Source organism: Salvelinus alpinus, chromosome 23 (assembly GCF_045679555.1).
Source record: "Salvelinus alpinus chromosome 23, SLU_Salpinus.1, whole genome shotgun sequence".
Taxonomy (NCBI): Eukaryota; Metazoa; Chordata; class Actinopteri; order Salmoniformes; family Salmonidae; genus Salvelinus; species Salvelinus alpinus.
Genome location: NC_092108.1, coordinates 26,825,523 through 26,852,459, shown reverse-complemented (window position 1 = coordinate 26,852,459; position 26,937 = coordinate 26,825,523). Strand labels below are relative to the sequence as shown.

The 26,937-nt window shown below is 42.2% G+C and overlaps 1 protein-coding gene across 5 annotated transcripts in view; it reads left to right on the top strand.

Moving 5' to 3' along the window:
- LOC139550686 (5'-AMP-activated protein kinase subunit gamma-2-like) overlaps nucleotides 1-26,937 on the top strand; it is a 47,700-nt gene that overhangs the window by 13,750 nt on the left and 7,013 nt on the right. For 3 of the 5 annotated variants that reach the window (XR_011670110.1, XM_071361745.1, XM_071361744.1), the window contains 6 exons: nucleotides 1,330-1,609; nucleotides 21,297-21,523; nucleotides 23,521-23,581; nucleotides 24,350-24,456; nucleotides 24,871-24,952; nucleotides 26,785-26,843. Coding sequence is in view for 4 of the 5 variants with exons in the window: in XM_071361745.1 (XP_071217846.1) it covers nucleotides 1,330-1,609; nucleotides 21,297-21,523; nucleotides 23,521-23,581; nucleotides 24,350-24,456; nucleotides 24,871-24,952; nucleotides 26,785-26,843 (816 nt within the window). In the remaining variant the exon portion in view is untranslated. The other 2 variants (XM_071361747.1, XM_071361748.1) reach the window with 2 other exon arrangements.

The following is a 26,937-nucleotide window of genomic DNA, read 5'->3' as shown; positions in this document are numbered from 1 at the left end:
AAGTAAATTGCAGTTTAATACATAATAAGCCTTAAAAGCATAATGGTCATAACCTCTTCCGTAAAATAAAAATAGTAAACTGGTACCTGCAGACAATCTTAGATCGACTTAAAGGAAAAATACCACTCAAACTATATTTTGGTATTTGTTTCATTAGTCCTTTGATGCAACCCTAAAATGTTTTTCATGTCAGCAATCAGTTTTCAAGGTACAGAACTTTCAAAATATCAGGAAGTGCCACAGTATGATGTGTTTTTTTATTTTGGGTTTAACCCTTAAACATCTCTGGACCTGGGTAGTCATAGCATTGTGCGGAATCCTGTGTCACCCCCAGGTGCTCTGTCATTGGCCATCTGGCCTTATCGACCCCTAAAACCAGCCAATGGTGTTATTGTCTGGATAGAGCTCACAACATGATACTTCCTTGTGATGCTACCAGTGTTGGGGAGTAGTGAACTCTGTAGTTCAACTAGTAATTTAACTACATTTTGCAGTAGCTTGGTGGTAGTTGAACTAAATTCAAATCTAGGTAGTGTTTTCAGTAGTTGATTACTTTTTTTTTGCCATGTAGCGGTCTAGCTAACTACTGGAACTGCACTCTACTTTTTCTGCAAAAAAGAAAATATGGGTGAAGTAGGCAATTTCCTTTTTTGGAACCAGACCTGCCTAGTTCCTACTTGAAACAGTTTTTGTGTTCAATAGGCTAAATTACACATTCTGTTAACGTATGACCCCAAAGTGAACAGTTCTTGCAATTTGTAGTCTTGACATTTTCAGAATTATATATGATAATTTTTCACAAAGTAGTTTAGATATAGTGATGAGCTACTTTTTCAAAGTAACTTTAAATAAACAGTTTTTCTTAAAGGTAGCTTTAGTGTAGCTTAACTTCTTCCAGTGTGAAGTAATTGGTAGCTTGGTAAACTATATTTTCATAGTAGCTTCCCCAACACTGGGTGCTACTACTGTATGCATGCAGTTCCACGGGGTAATGTGATAGGTCACATGGTTTCATATCTTAGACAAAGAGAAGTGACTTCACCCAAGCCGTGGGCATCTCCTACAGACTGTCAAGCCTTATATATTCCACTCAGGCTCTAATGCATTATAAATCAAACAAATTGAAATTGTGAGGCAAAATTTATTTTTTATTATGCTAATGTGGACTTGTGGTTTCTTTGACTACAGTCCACAAAGCCTCTGTCACAATATTCCCAGGTGTCAATATATCATTCTGCTTAACTGTATAGTGACACATCATGCATAAACAAACAAGGTATTTGCGTGAGTGTATGTAAATTAACTACCTTCCCCTCTCTTCTTTCTCAGGGAGAGGTCTGCAGCCACTCTGTCAGCCCAACTAAAGGACTCTTTGTGAGGGGTGGTCCTGCCGGTGTCAGCCAACCCTCCAGTCCCATGGCTGCCCCTGCCCACTCCCAGTCCCGGATCAGCCCTGGCTCAACCAGAACCATTTCCCCCTACCCCTCCACCCACCAGGTCCCCTCACCGCCCAAATCCCCCCGTTGCCTCAGCTTCAGTGGTATATTCCGCTCTTCGCCCAACTCATCATCCAACTCTAGCATCAAGCTCTTCTCTAGGACCAGGAAAGGTAATACAAATAAATGTATTTCAAAGAGCTGACTGATTTCCTGTATTTGCTGAAAAACCTCAAGGCAGGAAGTTATCAGCATTATTGTGGTTTTAGACTTTGATTTTGACAGAATTATCAATGACTGAATTATGTGCAGACACACTGTAATAATATGGAATAAATACCATAGCAAACACAGATAGCTCATCAAAAGAAAATGGGCACAAAATGGTAAGACCCTAGACCACAGGTGTCAAACTCATTCCACGGGGGGCCGAGTGTCTGCGGGTTTTCGCTCCTCCCTTGTACTTGATTGACGAATTAACATCACTAATTAGTTAGGAACTCCCCACACCTGGTTGTCTAGGGCTTTATTGAAAGGAAAAACCAAAAACCTGCAGACACTAGGCCCTCCGTGGAATGAGTTTGACACCCCTGCCCTAGACAGTCCTAGCGCATTAGTGCTAAAAAGCCCTGCAAGAGCTGTAGGGGGCAGCAGTCCCCTTCTGGAAAGCAAACATCACCATCTTATTGCCATGTTCTGAGAGCTCAGTGACCCATCATGACCAAGACCATTCTGGGTCTTAAGCTTAGAGAGGGCCAAACAGTATTGTTAGAGGACTGCAGACAGATGTGCTTCCTTCCTTATTTAGACTCTTATCAGTGTCAACAACTTCCTCTTGGGGTTAAAAGAAAGAAAGTGACAACATAGAGGGCTTTGTTTAGCTTATGTTTTCTGCCTTTCATGGGTGGACTCTAAAGCCAGAATGTCAAGTGTTCTTGCTGGCCTCTGGGATTCATTGAACTAGTCCAAGCACATGTTTTCTAGCTTATCTCCATAGAATTATTAGGACAAACTTACATTGTGAATGATACTATTGCATGTGACCACCAGAGTTAAGAGTCAACACGCAACCCTGGTAGTAATGGTGATTAGTATTTACTCTTTAAAACATTAGAAAGACCTTGGACTACAGCTACAGTACTAAAGGAAACTGTAGATTTAAAAATAATTTAACAGTCATGACTGTTTAAACCAGTGTTATTATTATGACAGTGTTATGTAGCCTTTACGACTTTAGGTTTCAAGTTAAATGTTACCAAAATAATGATTGGTTGGAAGTGATTTGTTGAGTATTAGAGAGCTTCCTTGTCAAATGGCCAGAGTGCAGAGTTAACCGAAGGAATTAAGCTCTTCAGTCTCAGTACTTGTATAGTTAATGGTCTAATTTAAAATCAGTCTGTTGTGCATAGAAATACTTTGGTTAAAACACCTAAAAGGGGAGTCATTTTCCCTGGCTGGTGTTCACCCATTCTTCCCAGTTCCTATGAAGAGTCTTGTTTGGCAGCTTATAATGGAAAATTCCATCTGGGGCCAGGCCTTAGCTTCGGGCAAGCTCTGTTTTCTCCTGAAGATTAATATGGGTCACCAACAGTACTGAAACTCATACACTGACTGGGGCCACGACTCTTGAAGGTTCATGGTGTATTTAAACTATTGTTGTAATCGAGCATCAGTTGCCACAAGGGTGTGCTATGCCCTGTTAATTTCTTGCTCTCTTCCATCACGTTATGACATTGTTTGGGGCTTGGATGTCAAGAATTCTATATTTTCTACAGTGGCTTATATGCCTGGCATCTATTGACTTTTTGGTTTTATAATACACTGCTCAAAAAAATATAGGGAACACTAAAATAACACATCCTAGATCTGAATGAATGAACTATTCTTATTAAATACTTTTTTCTTTACATAGTTGAATGTGCTGACAACAAAATCACACAAAAATGATCAATGGAAATCAAATGTATCAACCCATGGAGGTCTGGATTTGGAGTCACACTCAAAATTAAAGTGGAAAACCACACTACAGGCTGATCCAACTTTGATGTAATGTCCTTAAAACAAGTCAAAATGAGGCTCAGTAGTGTGTGTGGCCTCCACGTGCCTGTATGACCTCCCTACAACGCCTGGGCATGCTCCTGATGAGGTGGCGGATGGTCTCCTGAGGGATCTCCTCTCAGACCTGGACTAAAGCATCCGCCAACTCCTGGACAGTCTGTGGTGCAACGTGGCGTTGGTGGATGGAGCGAGACATGATGTCCCAGATGTGCTCAATTGGATTCAGGTCTGGGGAACGGGCGGGCCAGTCCATAGCATCAATGCCTTCCTCTTGCAGGAACTGCTGACACACTCCAGCCACATGAGGTCTAGCATTGTCTTGCATTAGGAGGAACCCAGGGCCAACCGCACCAGCATATGGTCTCACAAGGGGTCTGAGGATCTCATCTCGGTACCTAATGGCAGTCAGGCTACCTCTGGCGAGCCCATGGAGGGCTGTGCGGCCCCCCCCAAAGAAATGCCACACCATGACTGACCCACCGCCAAACCGGTCATGCTGGAGGATGTTGCAGGCAGCAGAACGTTCTGTCACATGTGCTCAGTGTGAACCTGCTTTCATATGTGAAGAGCACAGGGCGCCAGTGGCGAATTTGCCAATCTTGGTGTTCTCTGGCAAATGCCAAACGTCCTGCACGGTGTTGGGCTGTAAGCACAACCCCCACCTGTGGACGTCGGGCCCTCATACCACCCTCATGGAGTCTGTTTCTGACCGTTTGAGCAGACACATGCACATTTGTGGCCTGCTGGAGGTCATTTTGCAGGGCTCTGGCAGTGCTCCTCCTTGCACAAAGGCGGAGGTAGCGGTCCTGCTGCTGGGTTGTTGCCCTCCTACGGCCTCTTCCACGTCTCCTGATGTACTGGCCTGTCTCCTGGTAGCGCCTCCATGCTCTGGACACTACGCTGACAGACACAGCAAACCTTCTTGCCACAGCTCGCATTGATGTGCCATCCTGGATGAGCTGCACTAACTGAGCCACTTGTGTGGGTTGTAGACTCCGTCTCATGCTACCACTAGAGTGAAAGCACCGCCAGCATTCAAAAGTGACCAAAACATCAGCCAGGAAGCATAGGAACTGAGAAGTGGTCTGTGGTCACCACCTGCAGAACCACTCCTTTATTGGGGGTGTCTTGCTAATTGCCTATAATTTCCACCTGTTGTCTATTCCATTTGCACTACAGCATGTGAAATTTATTGTCAATCAGTGTTGCTTCCTAAGTGGACAGTTTGATTTCACAGAAGTGTGATTGACTTGGAGTTACATTGTGTTGTTTAAGTGTTCCCTTTATTTTTTTGAGCAGTGTATAATAAGCTATTTGTACTCCCCCCCCCCCCCCCCCCCCCACCTGCATTCTGTGTGTGTTCAGTAAATTAAGGACGTGGGTCGTTTTTTACAAATTGAGGTCAGGGCTTTCTTGGCCAATCCAATACCTTGACTTTGTTGTCCTTAAGCCAAGAGAAGTCTAGAGAAAGAAAAGGAAATGCTCAGATTTTTTTAATCCCTAGTTTATGTAACCCCAACGTAAAAACAATTGAGGTGTCATAGGAGCAGGTCAAAGTTAACACTGACTGCATCTCCACATTCATGCTCTGCTGAACTGTTTGACTTGTTTGGGCTGATCAGTTGCATAACCATTTTAATGGATCTGGGGTAGTGTAGAAGCCAGTCAGAGTCATAACTAACTGGGTCATCACAGGGTGTGTGGTGGTGGGAGGGTGTGTGGCACCCATCTGATCAGATGACTCCACAGCCGCCAGGCCAGACCAGGGAAAGACCTTGGGGCGTCCCTTCAGTCAGCTGAGGATGGTTGAGGTGATCTGGGGCTGCGATCAGCACTTTTTAAAGGTCAGTCTTCCTGAGTTAGCTACAGTACTGGGACAGTGAACTGACCTAGCTGTCGCTCTGCGAGGCAGAATGTTCCACTAGAAGTACATACAGAGCCTTCAGAAAGTATTCACACCCCTTTACTTTTTCCACATGTTGTATTACACCCTGAAATTAAAATGGATCACTAAATCAATAAATTTGCAAACATGTCTAATGTTTTCACTTTGTTATTATGGGGTATTGTGTGTAGATGGGTGAGAAACATCTATTTAAATTCAGGCTGTAGCACAACAAAATGTGAAATAAGTCAAGGGGTATGAATACTTTCTGAAGGCACTATTATGACACCTTTTGGTTTTATATAGATCAGGGATGAGCAACTTTGATGGGGGTGGGGGCCACAAAAAAACTGAATTTATCATGAGGGGCTACAGTGCCCCCCTCCCACATTTTAGCAGCCCCCCTTGTGACAGCGAAGGTTTTTAAAAAACAATGCTGTTTTCAAGTTCAGTCAATTATGCACATTTTGCCATGGTGTAGAGAGAATGTTGCAGTTTTAAAACAAGTTTGCTGAAATTGTACACATTTTGCCCAAGGGTGGAGGCAAATGTTTGCTTTGTTTTTTATATGATAGCTGAGGATCAATGGGCCCACCCCGGTCGGTATTTCAACATTGCTTACAACAAGTTTACATAGCTATACTAACTTGGTGTAAAAATACTTTAAAGTTCTACTTAAGTTGTTTTTTTGGGGGGTATCTGTACTTTACTATTTATGACTACTTTTACTTCACTACATTCCTTAAGAAAATATTGTACTTTACTCCATACATTTCCCTTGATACCCAAAAGTACTCGATACATTTTGAATGCTTAGCAGGACAGGAAAATAGTACAATTCACGCACTTATCAACCGAACATCCCTGGTCATCCCTACTGCCTCTGATCTGGCGGACTCATTAAACACACACATGCTTTGGCTTTCTGTAAGTAAATAAATAAAAAACAAGAAAATGGTGCCATCTGGTATCTTTACTTTTACTGACAGTTGCATACTTTTTCCACCACTGCTTACCAATCTAAAACAATTTAGCTGACATGGACAAATTGAATGACTGCTGATGCACAACAACATTTTGAAATAACACCTCGTGTATTCTATTATTGTAACTTGTTTTTTTGTGAAATTGATCCGCGGGCCTACAAAAGGGGGGCTTGTGGGATGCCAGTAGTCCGTCCCTGATTTAGATATAGTGTTATGAGTATGTACACGTGAAGACCGAGACAGATGTGAGTGGTGATTTGAACGTGTTCCTTGGGGTTAAAGGGGACGCAGACACTTAGCCAATCACTTTGTGTGTCCCTCCCGGGCTGGCATCCTTTTACAGGCTGCTGAAACGCGTACTCTTTTAGACGCCACCCACAGCTGCACCTGATGCCACTACTAGAGCTCTGCAGAGAGAGGAGCAAAATAGAGCAGAGCGCGGGAGCGAGAGACAGTCCAACCAAAACAGCAGAAAGAGGAGGAGCAGAGTGAAATTCAGCTGAGCGAGAGGAAGAGTGTGTGCTGTTTTAAACTGTGCTAGGCTGTGCATCATCACTTGGGAGTGTTGGACCTAGTCTCACATAGGACGTTTGGAAATTCTATCTTTCTTTCCCTGCTTGTGAGCTGCCACAGACACCAATACCCTGAGAGCTTTCTGGACTCACTGAGACATTTTAATGAATGAGCTTACAGAAATTAGAAAATATCAGAAGAGATCTGTAACTTTCCAAGAAATGCAACCATGAAGACCAACCATGTCTAAATGACAGATGCCTCTTCTCCTCATTGATGTGCCATCTCTTAACCAGAAGAACAGATCTACTCAGGAGAACAAAGACGACCTTCATCTAAGATAACCCATTGACTGAAGAGGGCCCTCCAATCCAAAGCACATCCTGCTAGGAAAGGTTCAGCTCTTTCCAGAAGACCAACACAAGGCCATCCAGAGCTGGAAGAGTAGCCTTGCTCATGAGACTTTCAATAAGCTCCTGACTGGTAGGGAAAGACCCTTCTCTAGACATATCTTTAATTTAATTTTTGGCACAGATCTTGTAATCTAACACATTAGTTTTATTCTATTTATAAACATGGATCAGACGGAGTAGCTATTTCGTCACACTTTTGGGTAGTGGTGCTCTACAGTTGTGACTCGTCCCGGATGGTCATGGTCATGGTCCACATTGGGTGTTGAAACCATCGCTTTAACCCGCTGGTGTCCATGAAGAGGTTCGGCAGCCTGAGGAGGAGTAAGAAGCGGAAGGAGCAGGACCTGCTAGCGGCAGGAAGACGCCAGTCAGAGCCACCATGTCTGCCTGGTAATGTCTGTGTTCACATGATCACACTACTTCAAGTGTCTATAAAAGTGTGTAACTGCATAGTATATGATGGGCCACAAGCCCTAAGATGGTGCATGTTGAACGGAGAGGAGAAAAAAACGCTAGGAAATCAAGCTGCATTGGCAGCTGTACAGATAACTCATCCAAAGGGCTTAGACTTCTCAAACAAGGCAGAAAGCCAGTAGTGGTGTGTGGGTAAAATCACCAGGGAAGACTAGCCATGGGGAGAAAAAATATTACAACCTAATGTGTTGTGATAATTGCGTTGTTTGCTCTGTAACCGGTTAGTGTGTGTGTATATATATATATATATATATATATATAGATCACACACTACTGTTCAAAAGTTTGGGTCAATTAGAAATGTTCTTGATTTTGAAAGAAAAGCAAAATAAAATTTGGTCCATTTAAAATTGATCAGAAATACAGTGTAGACATTGTTAATGACTAACATTGTTAATGACTATTGTTGCTGGATATGGCTATTTGGGGGGGTTAATGGAATATCTACATAGGGATACAGAGGCCCATTATCAGCAACCATCACTCCTGTGTTCCAATGAACGTTGTTAGCTAATCCAAGTTTACCATTTTAAAAGGCTAATTTAGATCATTTGAAAACCCTTTTGCAATTGTTAACACAGCTGAAAACGGTTGTCCTGTTTTTAAAGAAGCAATAAAACTGACCTTTAGACTAGTTGAGTGTCTGGAGCATCAGCGTTTCTGGGTTCGATTACAGGCTGAAAATGGCCAGAAACAAAAAACTTTCTTCTGAAACTATTCTTGTTCTGAGAATTGGCTATTCCATGTGAGAAATTGCCAAGAAACTGAAGATCTGGTACAACGCTGTGTACTACTCCCTTCACAGAACAGCGCAAACTGTCTCTAACCAGAGTATAAACTTGGATTAGGTAACAGTGTGCCATTGGAACACAGGAGTGATAGTTGCTGATAATGGGAATCTGTACGCCTTTGTAGATATTCCATTTAAAAAATCTGCCGTTTTCAGCTACTATAGTCATTTACAACATTAACACTGTATTTCTGATCAATTTGATATTTTAATGGACAGAAAATGTGCTTATCTTTCAAAAACAAGGACATTTCTAAGTGACCCCAAACTTTTGAACGTGTGTGTGGTGTGTGTGTACAGGGCTAAGGTCGAGACGATAAGAAGACAGTGGCAGAGTAAATTTAACCACACCTTTGCTTCATTACAAAACCGGAGAGCAACATCTGTCTGGTGAAGTCCACAAAACATATTCATGGTCAATCAAGTGAATGTTTCCACTAAACAACTATGGATTTAGAACCACAGAGTCTTACCGCAAGTCTCAAAGAAAACATGTGCCGTTTCCGCTATTCAAGCATAATTTCAACTTCAACATCATCTAATCGCCTATGCTTAGTCTAATACAGTGACAACTAAAAGATACCAAAAACAATTTAGTCCAAACAACGTAAGCTAAATATGATGCGGCTGTCCATGGCACTGATGTGCACGTGTACGCATGCAAGTAGGAAAAAAACATGTTGACTCACCCTACTTGTGGAGAGATGGCAATTCCATTCTCCTCTTTCTTGTTGCCTAAACACGCTTTTAGTTTTTGTTGCCCTAGGCTACCTAGCTAAAACACTTGCTCGCTAGCTTAACTTCCTTTCATGGGCAATGATGCGCCAGGCCAGCTAATTAACATTAGCATACTACATCTAGCTTCCATCCTCTCAGGCCAGGGGCACAATGTATGAATTTATGGTTGGATCGGAATCACTGTTACAATCATTGGCCAGTACAGAGAATTAAGTAAAACCACAAGTCCAAATCCCTATCTCCATCCATGGCTAATTTAGGAAAGGGACGATTTTGGTTAGGACAATGACACAACGAGATGCAGCAATTCCAGTTTTTTTTCTGTCAATGACTTTTGGCTTCTGATGTGATGTGATTGGTGTGAAGCCAAATCCAAACTGGCTTCCCTTTTTTGGTGCGCCAGGACCATTCACAGCTGAACTCACTCAGTTTAGCTCAACGATGATTGGCTATTATTTTATACTTTTTTTTATCAAGAGAGGCCAAATGCTTGCTGGCTTCCCTTGCATTCAATGCCATGGGCAGCAACAATGTCATTCTCTTTTTGACCAGACCGCATCAGATAGATGGACTACACATACTGAGACAGAGAGGCTCTGTTTCGTTCGCTTGGGTACTTTCTCGGCTGAGATTCATTCAGCCTCTTGCAAATTGAAGGACTTTTATGAAACACAGAGACAAAGGACACATTATTTGTATGTTTCTTCTCGGTAAACATTTTTGGGAAGCCTGGCTTCCCTTGAAAAACATGCATATATGCCACAATATCATGCCCCGTCACATTATTTCGGCCACTTAGATAACGAGCAAGTTTAAGTTAGTGGTTTCATTAACGCAGAAATCTTTGTTTTTCACGCAGGAAAAAATATAAAATCCATAAATATCCTGCTGCGTTTTGTAAACGCAGATCTAAAATTCTTATTGTAATGTGTGCTCCGCATCAGACACATTTTGTGCTTCAGTTGCACTTTTCCACTCGGCTGACAATTCACGAACGGGCGTTCTATCAGCAGACGGAGCTCTGACTGATATATATCTAGCTACTTTTCGCTGCTACTTTTCTCCCTGTAGCCAGCCTACTTTTCTCACTGTAGCCAGCCTACTTTTCTCCGGTAAAATGCCAGATGAACTTTTAAGCAAAACATTAGGAAATGTAGCTGGCTACATTCTTTCTATGATAAACATTAGAAATATGATGGCCATGCATTTTTTTTCTGCAAAAAGACCTTGCTTTTTCTTTGCAATTTACTTAATTTACTTGTGTGGCTGCCAGCCAAATAGTGTTGCACTTCTGTTGTCATCTGATGACAATTAAGCTATTTTCTGCAGATTGTGTTGCACTAATGTATTTTCTGTGAAGGAAAACTATAGTTGCACGTCCTTGATCACTCTATTGAAGCAAAACACTTGACATTCAATAAACGTGACCCCTGTCAATACACAACTGGACTCTCCTGCTCCAGCTTTCTCCTGTTGTGCTATTTACAAACAAACACATGACTGTTTCAACCGTTCTGGGGAACTATGGTAAGCTTCATAATGTCAAATAATGTGACGGGTGAAATGAAGAGCGGAATCTGCTTTATCTCCCAAGTATTGAAAAAGGTGGATTATTAATCATGGAATATCAGTCAGACTCAGTCAGAAGAAATGTTTCTTATCCGAGCAGTTAAATGAATCCTCTACTGTTTCAATAGTAGTACAGTATCAACAGCATCCATTTTGTAACAAGTGCAGTAAGGTAGACATCACTCTCACCCCCTGTTTATCTGGACAGTAAAAACAGAGCATTCATTTTGTAATTAGCACAGCACCTACATATAGGGGCTGCTGACAGCTGAGGTATTTATGACTGGTGTCCCTCAGGTTTTAGATAGGGGGCTCTCGTTTCAGTCGCATACTACACATCCTTATAAAACACCTAAAGTAGAGAGGATTAGTGTGTTGAGTGAAGCAGTAGCCAGGCATATGGGCGTGTAACTAAAACTGCAGGTAGAAATTGCTGTTATCTTGGAGCGTTATACATTTGTGAATATGTACATTTGTAGATTGTATAAATACAATGTAACAACAAAAATACAGTGAGGATATGAGAAATAGCCTAGCGGTTAGAGCGTTGGGCCAGTAACCGAAAGGGCGCTAGTTTGACTCTGAGCCAACAAGGTGGAAAATGTGATGTGCCCTTGAGCAAGGCAATTAACTGTAATTGTGGAGACCCTGGCCGTGACCCTACTCTGAGTGGGATATGGAAGAAACACATTTCCAATTCACACATCTGTACATGTGTGAAATAGGACAAATGTAGGCACCCACATTATTATTAAATATGGCAATTTCTGGATATTATTTATTCTTAAAATGTGAGTATGGAATGAAATCTACTTCCAGTACTGTATAAAAAAACACAACAGTAAACCAACGTGTTTTGACTTTTTACATTAACTCCTAAATCAAGATTTAGATCTCTTTTTTTCTGGACTAAATAGAATGGTAATTCATAGTCCTACTTGAACATGGTGATAATCCAACTCTGTTATTCTTCGCCTACATTGGCTAGTCTCGGTGGAATCGTCGCTGCTCTATTTTTGGAATGTTAAACTGTATGAAAATAGACAGTGTCCCGGCTGGTGGTGGTGCTCTCCTTCCAGAGTCTCAGGGAGAGGGCAGCCTGGTATCAAATGTCAGTCGGTGATGCATCAGGAGACATGATGCTTGAGTCAGTACATTGCATTCAGTGCGAAAACATATGTGGCAGACAGACATATACAGATGTATTGCCAGCAGCATACCACCCTGCATCCCACTGCTGGCTTGCTTCTGAAGCTAAGCAGGGTTGGTCCTGGTCGGTCCCTGGATGGGAGACCAGATGCTGCTGGAAGTGGTGTTGGAGGGCCAGTAGGAGGCACCCTTTCCTCCGGTCTAAAAAAATATCCAAATGATTGGGGACATTGCCCTGTGTAGGGTGCTGTCTTTTGGATGGGACGTTAAACGGGTGTCCTCTGTGGTCACTGAAGATCCCATGCCACTTATTGTAGGGGTGTAAATTCCGGTATCCTGGCTAAATTCCCAATCTGGACTTCATACTATCACGGTCACCTAATCATCCCCAGTTTACAATTGGCTCATTCATCCACCCCTCTCCCCTATAACTATTCCCTAGGTTGTTGCTGTAAATGAGAATGTGTTCTCAGTCAACTTACCTGGTAAAATAAGGGTTAAATTAAACAAGAATAATAAAATATATAGTTTCTAGAACTGCAGTATATAGTTTCTAGAACTGCAAGACCATTGTGTCCAATGGAGGTCAAACATGCTTTTGGGCCAATTGACTTCAAATTTCATATGCCAGGTCATGACGGTCCCCCGGTCACACATGTATAATTTGGGAAGATACAACCTTTTTAATCCTTCGAAACGGCCCCTACAACCCCCAATTAAGTCAATTCTTATTATCACAGGAAATTCAATGACTCTCTTTAAGGGACACTCTTTAACAATGCCCTGAGTTTCAAGTCTTTGCATTAAGAATTTACCATTCTACAGAGAATGGAACATGGAAGACAGTGTTTTTGTGTAACTGCAGGGAGAGAATGAAAGACCATGTTGAGGATGAATTAAGCCACTTCCTATTAACACAGGGCATCCCTATAAGGTCACAATGGGGTATGTTAGCTAGCTATATCACAGTCCACTGGGGCATCATGGTTATGTAAGCAGTGTAGGTGATGCTTTTCTATGGAAGAAAGGCCTTGTTCTCTGTGGGACCAAGTTTTCACTGGGAAGAGTTCCTTTGACATGGTCAGGTGTAGGCTTGCGTTCAACGGGAGCGTCTGCTGAATGATCCCATACTTGAATTGTATTTCTAGCCTCAACCGTTTTGCCAATGTCACTCAAAAGCACCTTAACTCCGCTTCAAGTTCATACCTTTCTGCCATGTAGTGTTAATAATTGTTAATTGGGTTAGGGTTATGTCTAAGGTTGAGGCCCTAAACCTAGATTTAAACCTAGATTCAAGTCCTCATCCCGGCTCAACCGGTTCTTAACTGACTTGCATAGTTAAATAAAGGTTAAAACAAATATATATACAGTGGGGAGAACAAGTATTTGATACACTGCCGATTTTGCAGATTTTCCTACTTACAAAGCATGTAGAGGTCTGTAATTTTTATCATAGGTACACTTCAACTGTGAGAGACGGAATCTAAAACAAAAATCCCGAAAATCACATTGTATGATTTTTAAGTAATTAATTTGCATTTTATTGCATGACATAAGTATTTGATACATCAGAAAAGCAGAACTTAATATTTGGTACAGAAACCTTTGTTTGCAATTACAGAGATCATACGTTTCCTGTAGTCCGTGACCAGGTTTGCACACACTGCAGCAGGGATTTTGGCCCACTCCTCCATACAGACCTTCTCCAGATCCTTCAGGTTTCGGGGCTGTCGCTGGGCAATACGGACTTTCAGCTCCCTCCAAAGATTTTCTATTGGGTTCAGGTCTGGAGACTGACTAGGCCACTCCAGGACCGTGAGATGCTTCTTACGGAGCCACTCCTTAGTTGCCCTGGCTGTGTGTTTCGGGTCGTTGTCATGCTGGAAGACCCAGCCACGACCCATCTTCAATGCTCTTACTGAGGGAAGGAGGTTGTTGGCCAAGATCTCGCGATACATGGCCCCATCCATCCTCCCCTCAATACGGTGCAGTCGTCCTGTCCCCTTTGCAGAAAAGCATCCCCAAAGAATGATGTTTCCACCTCCATGCTTCACGGTTGGGATGGTGTTCTTGGGGTTGTACTCATCCTTCTTCTTCCTCCAAACACGGCGAGTGGAGTTTAGACCAAAAAGCTCTATTTTTGTCTCATCAGACCACATGACCTTCTCCCATTCCTCCTCTGGATCATCCAGATGGTCATTGGCAAACTTCAGATGGGCCTGGACATGCGCTGGCTTGAGCAGGGGGACCTTGCGTGCGCTGCAGGATTTTCATCCATGACGGTGTAGTGTGTTACTAATGGTTTTCTTTGAGACTGTGGTCCCAGCTCTCTTCAGGTCATTGACCAGATCCTGCCGTGTAGTTCTGGGCTGATCCCTCACCTTCCTCATGATCATTGATGCCCCACGAGGTGAGAACTTGCATGGAGCCCCAGACCGAGGGTGATTGACCGTCATCTTCAACTTCTTCCATTTTCTAATAATTGCGCCAACAGTTGTTGCCTTCTCACCAAGCTGCTTGCCTATTGTCCTGTAGCCCATCCCAGCCTTGTGCAGGTCTACAATTTTATCCCTGATGTCCTTACACAGCTCTCTGGTCTTGGCTATTGTGGAGAGGTTGGCGTCTGTTTGATGGAGTGTGTGGACAGGTGTCTTTTATACAGGTAACGAGTTCAAACAGGTGCAGTGTATCAAATACTTGTTCTCCCCACTGTATATATATCCCTAACCCTGGCCTTTTCTCAATTAGATTTGCTTACCTCCTGCTTCCTTCCTAATCCGTCCTCTCTAGCCTCCTTTTGGAAAAGGTCAAAGTTAATCGAGGAGTGAACATGGATGGAAATGCACTTCCCCCCTCGCATGTCATCAGGCAAATGACCTTTTATAGGGGACGATCCCAAAATAAATGTGTAAAGTGATCAAAACAAATGAAGTTAGTTGTGAAAGACATTTTAGAGAGAAACCAATAAGTAGCATGTTGATTTTAAACATGTGCATGTTTTTCTCTGACAAAACAAAAGCTGATTCAAAGGGTGTGTGGCAGATTTCAAAACTCTGATACACATGAGCATCCTCGATGAAGGGTGGCTATCAAGGAGGGGAGGGACTCGCTACTGTTTGCCTACTAATGAATTGACACATTCCTCGACCACTTATCGGTTACCGGGTCATGGAGGAGAGGGGACAGAGGATGGTCTTTTGCCCTAATGAGAATCTCCCCCTAGCTTAATGTCCACATCCCGGCTCAACCCTATCCCTAACCCTAGCTCTCAATACTGGTGTCCCCAAGGGCTCGATTCTAGGTCCTCTTCTCTCTATACATGAATTCACTCGACTCCGTCATATCCTCACATGGTCTCTCCTATCATTGCTATGCGGATGACACTCAACTACTTCTCTTCTTCCACCCTTCTGACACCCAGGTGGTGACACGCATCTCTGCGTGCCTGGCAGATATCTCAACTTGGATGTCGGCCCACCACCTCAAGCTCAACCTCGATAAGACGGAACTGCTCTTCCTCCCAGGGAAGTTTTGGCCGCTCAAAAACCTCTCCATCACAGTTGATAACTCCAGTGTCGCCCTCCCAGAGTGCAAAGAACCTAGGCGTGACCCTGGACAACACCCTGTTAATTTCTGCAAACATCAAAGCAGTGACTCGCTCCTGCAGGTTCATGCTCTACAACATCCATAGAGTATGACCCTACCTCACACAGGAAGCGGCGCAGGTCCTAATCCAGGCACTTGTCATCTCCCGTCTGGACTACTGCAACTCACTGTTGGCTGGGCTCCCCGCTTGTGCCATCAAACCCCTGCAACTTATCCAGAACGCTGCAGCCCGCCTGGTTTTCCACCTTCCTAAGTTCTCTCATGTCACCCCACTCCTTCGTACACTCCACCGGCTTCCAGTTGAAGCTCGCATCCACTACAAGACCATGGTACTTGCCTACGGAACAGCAAGAGGAACTGCCCCTCCCTACCTTCAAGCTATGCTCAAACCCTACACCCCGAGCACTCCATTCTGCCACCTCAGGTCTCTTGGCCCTCCCACCCCTTTGGGAGGGCAGCTCCCACTCAGCCCAGTCCAAGCTCTTCTCTGTCCTTGCACCCCAATAGTGGAACCAGCTTCCGCTTGAAGCTAGGACATCTTCTGAAAACATCTGAAACCCTACCTCTACAAACAGTATCTTAAATAATCCTCCTCCTCAACTTGGCTGAATCCTAGCCTTAACTTTAACCTTAACTTCTTGTTCACATCGCACCTCAACCCTAACCCTATGGCTTGAGTTAGGGCTGAGCCAGGATGTGAACATGAACTTAACCCTGTCTGTCTGTCTGAGAGGTGGAGGTTGAAGAGAGGAGGGGTTAGAGAGATTAGGGGTGGGAGGAAAAGGAGGTAGCAAGAATGGAGGGGAGGAGAGAAAGAGGAGAGGGAGGGAGAAATAAGGGAAGGAGGGTGGATGAAGAGTAAGTAGAAAGAGCGATAGGGCGGGAGAGAGGGGATTAGAGAATAGAGAGAACAGCTATATAAAAAAAAAAATGACAGACTATCTGTCTGAGTTTATGCCCGTCTTTCACCAATTTACCCATTGCAGCTTTATCACCAAATGTTTTGCCTTGAATGCAATGTATTGACTTATGCATCAATACCCTTGATGTATATCTATGCCTCAGTATTCTTGAGGAATTTCTATTTTAATATGCATCTTTTTGCATTGAAAGCAATGTATTAACTTATGCATCATGATGCATGTCTTTTTGCAAAAGCATCATGTTGCAACGGGTCATCATGCTTGGCATGTTATGGATGGTGGCCTTTGGGATATCTTACTGGATGCTTGGGGTGTTACGGACGGTGACTTTGAGTGACACTTTGCCATGAACTGCTCCTGATTTTAGCCCCAGTCTGACATGGGAACATTGGAGGAAGGGGTTATGGCCCAAGCTGTCATGATAATGTAAACCCATATGTAACAATAATTATTAATAATTTGATGGGTGCTTATATTTGTCCTATTTTAGATGCATGTGTGAATTGCCACGGCCATTCTCAATGGCGATTCTAGAGCCATTAGGGTTAAGTGCATTGCTCATGGGCACATCGACAGATGTTTCACTTTGTTGGCTCTGGGATTCGACCTTTTCAGTTACTGGCCCAACGCTCTAACAGCTAGTCTAACTGCCGCCCATGTGTGAAGCCATATGGTGCTATGTTTAGTTGGTCTGGTCCCATACTGTATGTTCTGTTGCCAAGTCTTCTATGGTTACAGCATGACCATAATAGAAGAGTATGGCATGTCAACGATAGAAAAGTTGTCTATAGCACATGGGACAAGGCTAGAAGAGTTGGCTTCTGGCATGTGTGACCCTTTTATAATGTTTGTCTTGACTCAAAAGATCTATATCCTATGTGGTATAGTTACTTAGATTGTTTTAAACATTACAATTCATACATTACAATCCCCCCCTCCCTGTTCACACCCCTCTTGTTGGTGGAGAGAATTTTGCAGGGTTAAAGCTTATTTCTGGAAATTCTACACATTTTGTCATGGGGTGCAAAGAACATTTTTGCGGTTTTGAAGCTAATTTTCTTGTAATTCTATACATTTTACCATGTATAATGTGTGTTCATGTGATATTTGAGTGAGTAAAAAATTCCAACAATATCTATGGGCTAAAAAACCTAAATAAAAAAAACATTAGCTGACATGGGCTAGTTGATCTGGACATTTCTGACAAGTTATAAATAGCTCTCTAAGGTATGAAATGACTAACATGACAAGAGGAACTGGTGATGCACTACCCAATTTCAAAATTGCACCTTGTGCATTCTACTATTTTAGGTTTCAAGAGTAATTTTAAAGCCAGACTGAATTCCTTTAAATCATTTTTAAAACGTTTGTGAACCACTGCTTTAGACTAGGTTGGGTTTAGACTAGCCTAATGTTGAGGCCAAACGGCATTGAGCCACAGGCCTTTCTCTTAACACCTAATGGAAAGAACACTGGCCAATATGACTCCGTCACCAGCGTAGTTTACCATTGCCCTTTACACACAAAGCTTTTGTGTTTTTCCAAATGTAGTGTGAGTAATTTGAAATGTTGATTTTTAGATGTCAGTTTACTGAGAGGCCCGTCTGTAACGTCCAAGGGCCTGTGCTGGTCAATGGACTTGAGATTTGACTAACACTGGTATAGATTACTCTAATGTCTCCAATATCCCATGTGGTGTATTCCGTCTCCCGTACCTGTGTGTTTGGGTGAGGAGGAGCTCCCTCCCTGCTGTCCCCTGTGTTATATTCTCCTGTGGAATGTGCCACAACAGCATGGCTAAAATAAGACACCAACACGACTGAAGAGGGGGCTGGTATTAGCCAGCTAAATGTCAGATAGTGGAGATAGCTGCACTGTGAAGACATGTTTTTGTTTGACATGACGAATGGCTTTGCAGATTTATCCTCTTCAATCAAGTTGACCTTTCTTTAGTTTAGATGGTATATCGGTTTACTATTTACTTTTGATGGGTTGAATGTTACTGGCATTTAGTATTCAGTCCCTTTTTTATTTTACCGTTGTATTTTCATCTATGTAGAGGGAGAAGCCAGTGTGTGCGCTGTATGATTCGCTCTTAAGTCTCTAAGCAGCTATTTTATTTATAACTGTTTATTTATGTTTGTACTATGTTATGGAACTGAGGAAGTTTGTCAGATTAAAGATTTACTCTAACATTTTAGATTTGATTTGTTTATTTCCAAAATGCTTTATCCACCGATGTTTCACATTTGTGTTCTTTTCATCAGAAATAAATGCTTTATGTGTAAAATATCACGGTCTTCAGATTTTTTTTATTAATATATTTTAGATATGTATTGCATTTGGTTTTGTTGCAAAACACTATCCATTGTTTAGCTGGAATGGAATGTTCGTATCTTGTATAATATTTAACATAGAATTCTAACACATCACAAATCTAGCTATATATCTGCTATAGTGTTTGATTAAAGTTTGGCCTCTTCCCAATTTGCACCCTATTCCCTAAATAGTTCACTACTTTTTACCAGAGCCAAGATCTCGTATCATTGTACTGATTAATTTATATATATATTAATTCATCAGTACAATGATATGAATATATGATATGAATATATGTATGTCATATATGAATATATATATATGTCAAACAAAAACATGTCTTCACAGTCCAGCTATGATATGAAAATATATGGGTTTTTTTTGTGTCACATTTGATTGTGGTGAAGCTTGCAACCTCAGAGGTGTTTTGTAACTAAATGTGACTGTCTAGTGATAGGTTAAACCAATGACTGTATATATGAATGGACAATGCCATTGATCACGTGACACCATTCATTTGTGAAGACTCAACAGCGCATTGAAGCCAAATTTAGTTGTTTAAGTTGGGGTCTCATGGAGACATAACATACACAGTTTGAGCTACTCTTTGGAGTGACGTTGCAAGCTCTCAGTGCTGCCACCTCTCATTGAATAACTTTAATTGAAGACCGACCGGGGTACTGCAGGCTACCATTAGCAACTAAATTATCTACTTATGTTTGCGATTTAAAAAAATAAATAATAATAATTCAAGGACATGCATATGGTATATTACTAGCAGTTATTGGTACCGTGATTGTTTTAAAAACATTATTTATTTATACTAAGATTGACCATGAAGATCGCCATTTTTCCATTCATTATAATGGGGGATCCTGTTTTCTGCTAACAATGCCTGTAGTACCGAAGTTGGCCTTGAATTTATGTGGCTTCAATGAGAGGGGGCAGTCGTTCTCCCCTGGGTTAAACACGTCTGTCATTTAATAACCCATTCCATGATTAGATGTGGAAAAAACACACCAATCTCTTTCATAAGTTCTTTAAACCAAAAAAGCTAATTACCAACATTTCTGAAAAGGGATATATAGCATTTTGGAATTCAATCAATTAAACTCTCTTCATTTGGGTTCAAGTAATCCATAATCACTTCAGCTGTTATGATAGTGTGCCTTTTTATAAGGCATTCATGGCTTGTGCCTATAGGTGATTGTTAGATTCATGAGTGGTGGCTTGAATGTCAAAGTGAAGCATTGCTGATAAGCTACTGGAGGTGAGCAGAGCCCATGAGAGTCCCATGGTGGAGTGGATGAAATGTGAACCAGGCTGTACACATCACCCACGTCACTGGAAGTATGGCCTTAGAAATATGTCAGCACAGCAGGGTGGGCCTGGAGCCGTGTGGGTGTTGTATGTCAACCCGCACCCTGTGCTGGGTCGTGACTGCTGAGGGGCATGTAAGGGCTGTCATGTGACTGAGCGACGGCCTCGACCTGACATAGACACTGCCAGAGCTGGAGCCTCCCAGCCTATCGGGCAGCTGTCCAATATAGGATGCCCAGGCTAGATGATATATCACTACTACTACTGTATTGTACTGTAGACTAGATATCTGTTCTGTAGGCTGGGCAATGGTGTTGTGGTAGTAGTACATGAAGCTAGATAGGGAGGGAGGATAACTATATTCCCCTCTACTGCAAGAATATTACTCTTCTACACATTCATTTGATTGATTTGTTTGAAATTTGAACCAGGTTTGGATTCATTTTTTAGGTATTTGAAGATGTTCTCTGATACTGTGTGGTTGTCCAACCCGTTCCTGACAACCTACATATGGTACAGCCAAATGAGTCTACTGTATTGTCAGACTGACAAGCTTTGCTTACACTGCACTGTGAATATGATCCACTGAAAACAGTTGATTGCTGTGCTTTAGGGACAGGACGGGTTGATATTTTCTTGGCAGGTTTCCAGGCCCTGGTAGCGCTTAACCATGCTCTGCTAATGATACATGAGGATACTTAATGATATTGAAATCAATATTCTTCTGAAAAGCTAAATCTATTGGGGACCCACTCCACTATTACAGTATTATGTGACAAGCACATACTCTATTGCAATGGAAAATCCCAATTAGAAAGACCACTATTTTTATTTATTTTAGTTTCACCTTTATTTAACCAGGTAGGCCAGTTGAGAACAAGTTCTCATTTACAACTGCGACCTGGCCAAGATAAAGCAAAGCAGTGCGACACAAATAACAGTTACACATGGAATAAACAAACGTACAGTCAATAACACAATAGAAATTGAGTTGATATCACCTGTGAACATAGCAACCGCACTACAGGAGATTTCTAGGGAAACTATGTATACATGACAGGCCTGTGTGGATCAGTGCTAACTGTTAATTATTCTCTGGTCCTTGTCTTTCCTCCAGTCTCCGGCCTCTCATCTTCCCCCACCCCACCCAGCACCCCCAGCCTGCACATGCTGTTCCCCCAGGAGGTCCACCAGAGTGCCCCAGAGTGCCTGGAACGCTCCCTCTCATCACCCCCACCAGACGCCGGACAGCGCCTCAGCCTGCCATCCTCTGCCAAGCCCCCCATGTCCTCCTCCTTTCCGATACCCTACGCTTTCCCACTGCCCCAAGCTACCTCACAGCCAGTGAGTGATACCTCTTACTACCTACTACACCAACTGCTGAGTTACTGTGTTTGTTAGTGGCAGTGATAATTGACTGTATTGAAGCAATATTTCAGGGTTGCCAACGAAATGTGGTTTAAGGGGGAAAGCTGATGTGATTTTCTGAGTCTCCTAGACCTATACAGTGGTAAAATATATAAATGACTGGAATTAAGTGATTGTTTCAGCAAAGTCGGTTTGTTCAGCTCTAACGTTCAGCTCAGCAGAGTTCAATACTATCCTAATCAAGATGTTTGAACTGATATGTCTGTTATGTTCCCCTCTCCTGTTGGACAGAGACCTTGATTTGATTGATGTGGTATCTTGTTAAAACTAATAATTCAAGTAACTCTGTGTGTCTGTCTATTTGAGCTATAGAATTATATCTACCCTGACAGTGTAAGTCAATATTTCATCACCATCCTTGTTTTTTTTGTTGCTTATTACACCCAAGGCATCATGATTACAGCCATAAGTCTCTCTCTCGCTCTCTCGCACTCTTTTGCTCTCTGTCTCGGTCTCTCTCTCTTTATTTATTTATTTCCATCCACACACACCAGGCTCTTACCCTAATCAAAGGAATGTCTCTGCCAAATCCAATCTGGAAGCGTTTGAATGAAACAGCCCTCCATCTCAGATTTACAGCCCCATGTTAACATACTGCACGTTCCCTTCCCTGTGGCAGTGCAGCAGCAGTAGAGTGGGATGGGATTCATGCTGATGCGGGGTTAGACGGGCTAGATTTATGACAGTGCAGTAGTGGTTTTGGCTGGAGAATTGCTGTGTCACCATGAGGTATAGGGTGACTGGGGGGTTGGTTAGGCATCCCAGGCGTGAGCTATCAGGGCGGTTTCTTCTACTGCAGTGGGTTGTCAGTGCACTGGTAGGGTCTAATCAAGGGGCTAGGGGAGACTACTAATACAAAAATATGGTTTTGAATCCGCATATGCTACAAAGAGCACAATATGATTTGGCTCATAGAACGTGCCATGATGATGAAGTGCTTTGTAGCATAGGGAAAGAGGCAAATTAACTGCACACTGACTTATTTTGTTATTGGATCATTTTGCTGCAGTACACAACCTCTGCACCATGTCTTAGTCATTGTGCAAGTAGCCTACTTCATCCCATTCATCCCTTGCCATTATTATTGTAAATAATTGTCAATATAAATAACTATGCGTTGTGTATATTGTTGCATTTTAATGTCCTGCAAAACAGTTATGGGCATAGAAAAGGACAAGGAATCCTTGGCTTCTCGCTGCTAGGCAACATAAAGGATTTCCTAATATGGTGAAGAGCCTTGGTCGTTCTGCATGGAGGGTGTGTCTCTAGAGCGTGATCATAATAATAAATGAAACCTTAACGATTTCCGTTGTCGTTCACAATACACACAATGCGCAGAAAAATATCTACTTAAGACGATACACTGCTTTTTAAATTAAAGTATTATTTTGTTTATTTATCCGGACATGTTGCACACTGTTTATTTATCCGGACGTGTTGCTCACTCCTCTGTTTTAGTCAGTAGTATGATCCTACTGTAGGCAACGGCTTTATTGACTGCAGCAAAATAGATTTAGGAATGTTCCACTACTACAGTTAAGGGGCGTGTAGTCTAATAATAATGTGCCATTAAAGTTACTGGCAGCCAGAGCCCCCGACATGAATTGCCCACATACAGTAGAAACTTGGACAAGGGCACTTGAATGAGTTGCGTGCAGTGCGTATTGTGCGTGTCAGACGGGGCTTGCTTTTCTTTTTGTTGGTTTTGCGTAAGGACATTTTAGTCTGTCAGTCTCTCAAATTGTATGATTTTGTCACGGTGGAACGTGCCAGCAGTTATTGAATCTACATAGTTTTTTCGTCCACACTTTGGCAAACGGCGAGCTGTTGTGCGCCTGCAGCTCGGCTGGTCTGATATTGGTGTGCCAGATTTGGAGCGCGTTCTTCACCCCCCCTGCCTCTTATTCTTACAGAATTTCTACGGTTTATTCGAAGGCATGTTGGAGAAACTTGAACTAAACGATGATGGTGTTGGTAAGTAAGTGCATTTTACTGCATTAATAACGTACATTTTGATTTTATTTGACGTTTTTGCAATTTTATTTGGATATAGTTCAAGACCAGGCTCAATGGTACTGATTGCTTCTTTGTAAAGTGCTGGTGTGAATTGTAATGTGAATATTAGTTACATTTAAAAATATATATATTTTAGTCATTTAGCAGAAGCTCTGGATGACTTAAAGTAGTGAGTGCATACCTTTTAATACCTTTTCCTACTGGTCCCTCATGGGAATCGACCCACAACCCTGGCGTTGCAAGCCCATGCTCTACCAACTGAGCCACATGGGACCAGTTACAAGCTATTGAACACCTGTCGCTACATATCATAAAATAAATCATATTTAAGTCCTATTATGCAGGATTTGTTTTGATCATGCCTGATGATAGCGCCATAGCAGCGAAGTAGGGGTGCTGAACCCCCCCCCCCCCCCCCCCCCAAAACAAACTCGCAAAAGTAGTGCACTGGGCCTTTACTAGTCTGTATTAGTTGACCAATATAGCTATCTGTAGTGTGCACCCGTTGGTGAAAAGCACTCCCATCCCCAAACATATTCCTGCGGCTATGGATAGCGCAAAGCCTCATGCAGTGGAATCAATCTCAACCCATGGGTGCACTTTGTTAGAATAAGGAATTCCCCCAGCCCAACCTCATTGGTTCAGTATACAGTATGATGACTAGTGAAATGATTTGATGTACTGTATACACAGTGTGAATATATATTTTTCTACCCATCTTTCCAGCTGCTGAACCAGAGAGTGATATTTACATGCGCTTTATGAAGTCCCACTGCTGTTATGACATCGTTCCCACCAGCTCCAAGCTGGTCGTGTTCGACACTGGCCTACAGGTAAGCCCTGCTCACAAGATGATGTATACATAACTTTGAGAAGCACTAACTAACTTTGACCTAAGTTTGACAGTATCTGTTTATCTAACAGGGTGTGTCTGAGGAACATTCTTATGGGTATTGAAGTGCATCCTTGGTCTAAAGGCATTGGAAATTGCATGGTTAATGTTCCATGAGGAGAGCATTACTATTGACTCATAAAAGGTTAAACAGTAATCATAAGGAAGTACAGAAACACTGATGTTTAGGAGCTCAGCCACCAAATCCATTAACCTCATGGTTTCAGTTTCCATATGAAACCCATCAAACCAGAACGCTTTATTGTTTTATTTAGGATTTACACTAAACATTTTACAAGATGTGGAATACCATCAATATATTTTTTTGTTCTCGGATTATGATCCTTTTTCACAGGTGAAGAAGGCGTTCTTTGCCTTAGTGGCCAACGGGGTGCGTGCTGCCCCACTATGGGATTCAGAGAGGCAGTGTTTTGTGGGTAAGGCACACCCTTCGTGTAGTATGACATACATTCACATGCAAAACACCTACATCCACCAATGAATGCATTCTTAAACTATTCCACATTTTGTTGTACATACGTACAGTTGAAGTCGGAAGTTTACATACACCTTAGCCAAATACATTTAAACTCAGTTTTTCACTATTCCTGACATTTAATCCTAGTAAAAATTCCCTGTCTTAGGTCAGTTAGGATCACCACTTTATTTTAAGAATGTGAAATGTCAGAATAATAGTAGAGAGAATGATTTATTTCAGCTTTTATTTCTTTCATCACATTCCCAGTGGGTCAGAAGTTTACATACACTCAATTAGTATTTGGTAGCATTGCCTTTAAATTGTTTAACTTGGGTCAAATGTTTCGGGTAGCCATCCACAAGCTTCCCACAATAAGTGATGACCACTCCAATACCTTCGTGATGACCACTCCAATACCTTGACTTTGTTGTCCTGAAGTTTGGAAGTATGCTTGGGGTCGTTGTCCATTTGGAAGACCCATTTGCGAACAAGCTTTAACTTCCTGACTGATGTCTTGTGGATATATTGAAGCAACATCTCATAATTTTTCTGCCTTATGATGCCATCCATTTTGTGAAGTGCACCAGTCCCTCCTGCAGCAAAGCACCCCGACAACATGATGCTGCCACCCCGTGCTTCACAGTTGGGATGGTGTTCTTCAGCTTGCAAGCATCCCCATTTTTCCTCCAAACATAATGATGGTCATTATGGCCAAACAGTTCTATTTTTGTTTCATCAGACCAGAGGACATTTCTCCAAAAAGTATGATCTTTGTCCCCATGTGCAGTTGCAAACCGTAGTCTTGCTTTTTATGACGGTTTTGGAGCAGTGGCTTCTTCCTTGCTGAGCGGCCTTTCAGGTTATGTCGATATAGGACTCGTTTTACTGTGGATATAGATACTTTTGTACCTGTTTCCTCCAGCATCTTCACAAGGTCCTTTGCTGTTGTTCTGGGACTGATTTGCACTTTTCGCATCAAAGTACATTCATCTCTAGGAGACAGAACGAGTCTCCTTCCTGAGCGGTATGACGGCTGCGTGGTCCCATGGTGTTTATACTTGTGTACTATTGTTTGTACAGATGAACGTGGTACCTTCAGGCATTTGGAAATTTCTCCCAAGGATGAACCAGACTTGTGGAGGTCTACCATTTTTTTCTGAGGTCTTGGCTGATTTCTTTTGATTTTCCCATGATGTCAAGCAAAGAGGTACTGAGTTTGAAGGTAGGCCTTGAAATACATCCACAGGTACACCTCCAGTCGACTCAAATGATGTCAATTAGCCTATCAGAAGCTTCTAAAGCCATGACCTCATTTTCTGGAATTTTCCAAGCTGTTTAAAGGCACAGTCAACTTAGTGTATGTAAACTTCTGACCCACTGGAATTGTGATACAGTGAATTATAAGTGAAATACTCTGTCTGTTAACAATTGTTGGAAAAATTACTTGTCATGCACAAAGTAGATGTCCTAACCGACTTGCCAAAACTATAGTTTGTCAACAAGAAATTTGTGGAGTGGTTGAAAAACGAGTTTTAATGACTCCAACATAAGTGTATGTAAACTTCCGACTTCAACTGTACATGCTGGTAGATAACAATTATCTCCAGATTAAGTACAACATTTGTCACTTTTCTTTAAAAAAAACTGATTTGTTGAGATGACTTGTAATAGCCATGGCCAGTGGAGCATGGTTTGTTGGCTAGAGGTCAGTTGGCAACCTAATGCTTTATGACGGCTCTATGACAACTGTTAGTCATTCTATTATCTATAGGCATGCATTTCTCATTTCAGGAATGTTGACAATCACAGACTTTATCATCATACTACACAGATACTACAAGTCACCGTTGGTAAGTTTGAGTGGACGAACCGATTTTAGCAAAATATTTGTTCACCATGAAAATCCTATGTTGGATTATTCTTTAGATGTCAATATAGTTTTAT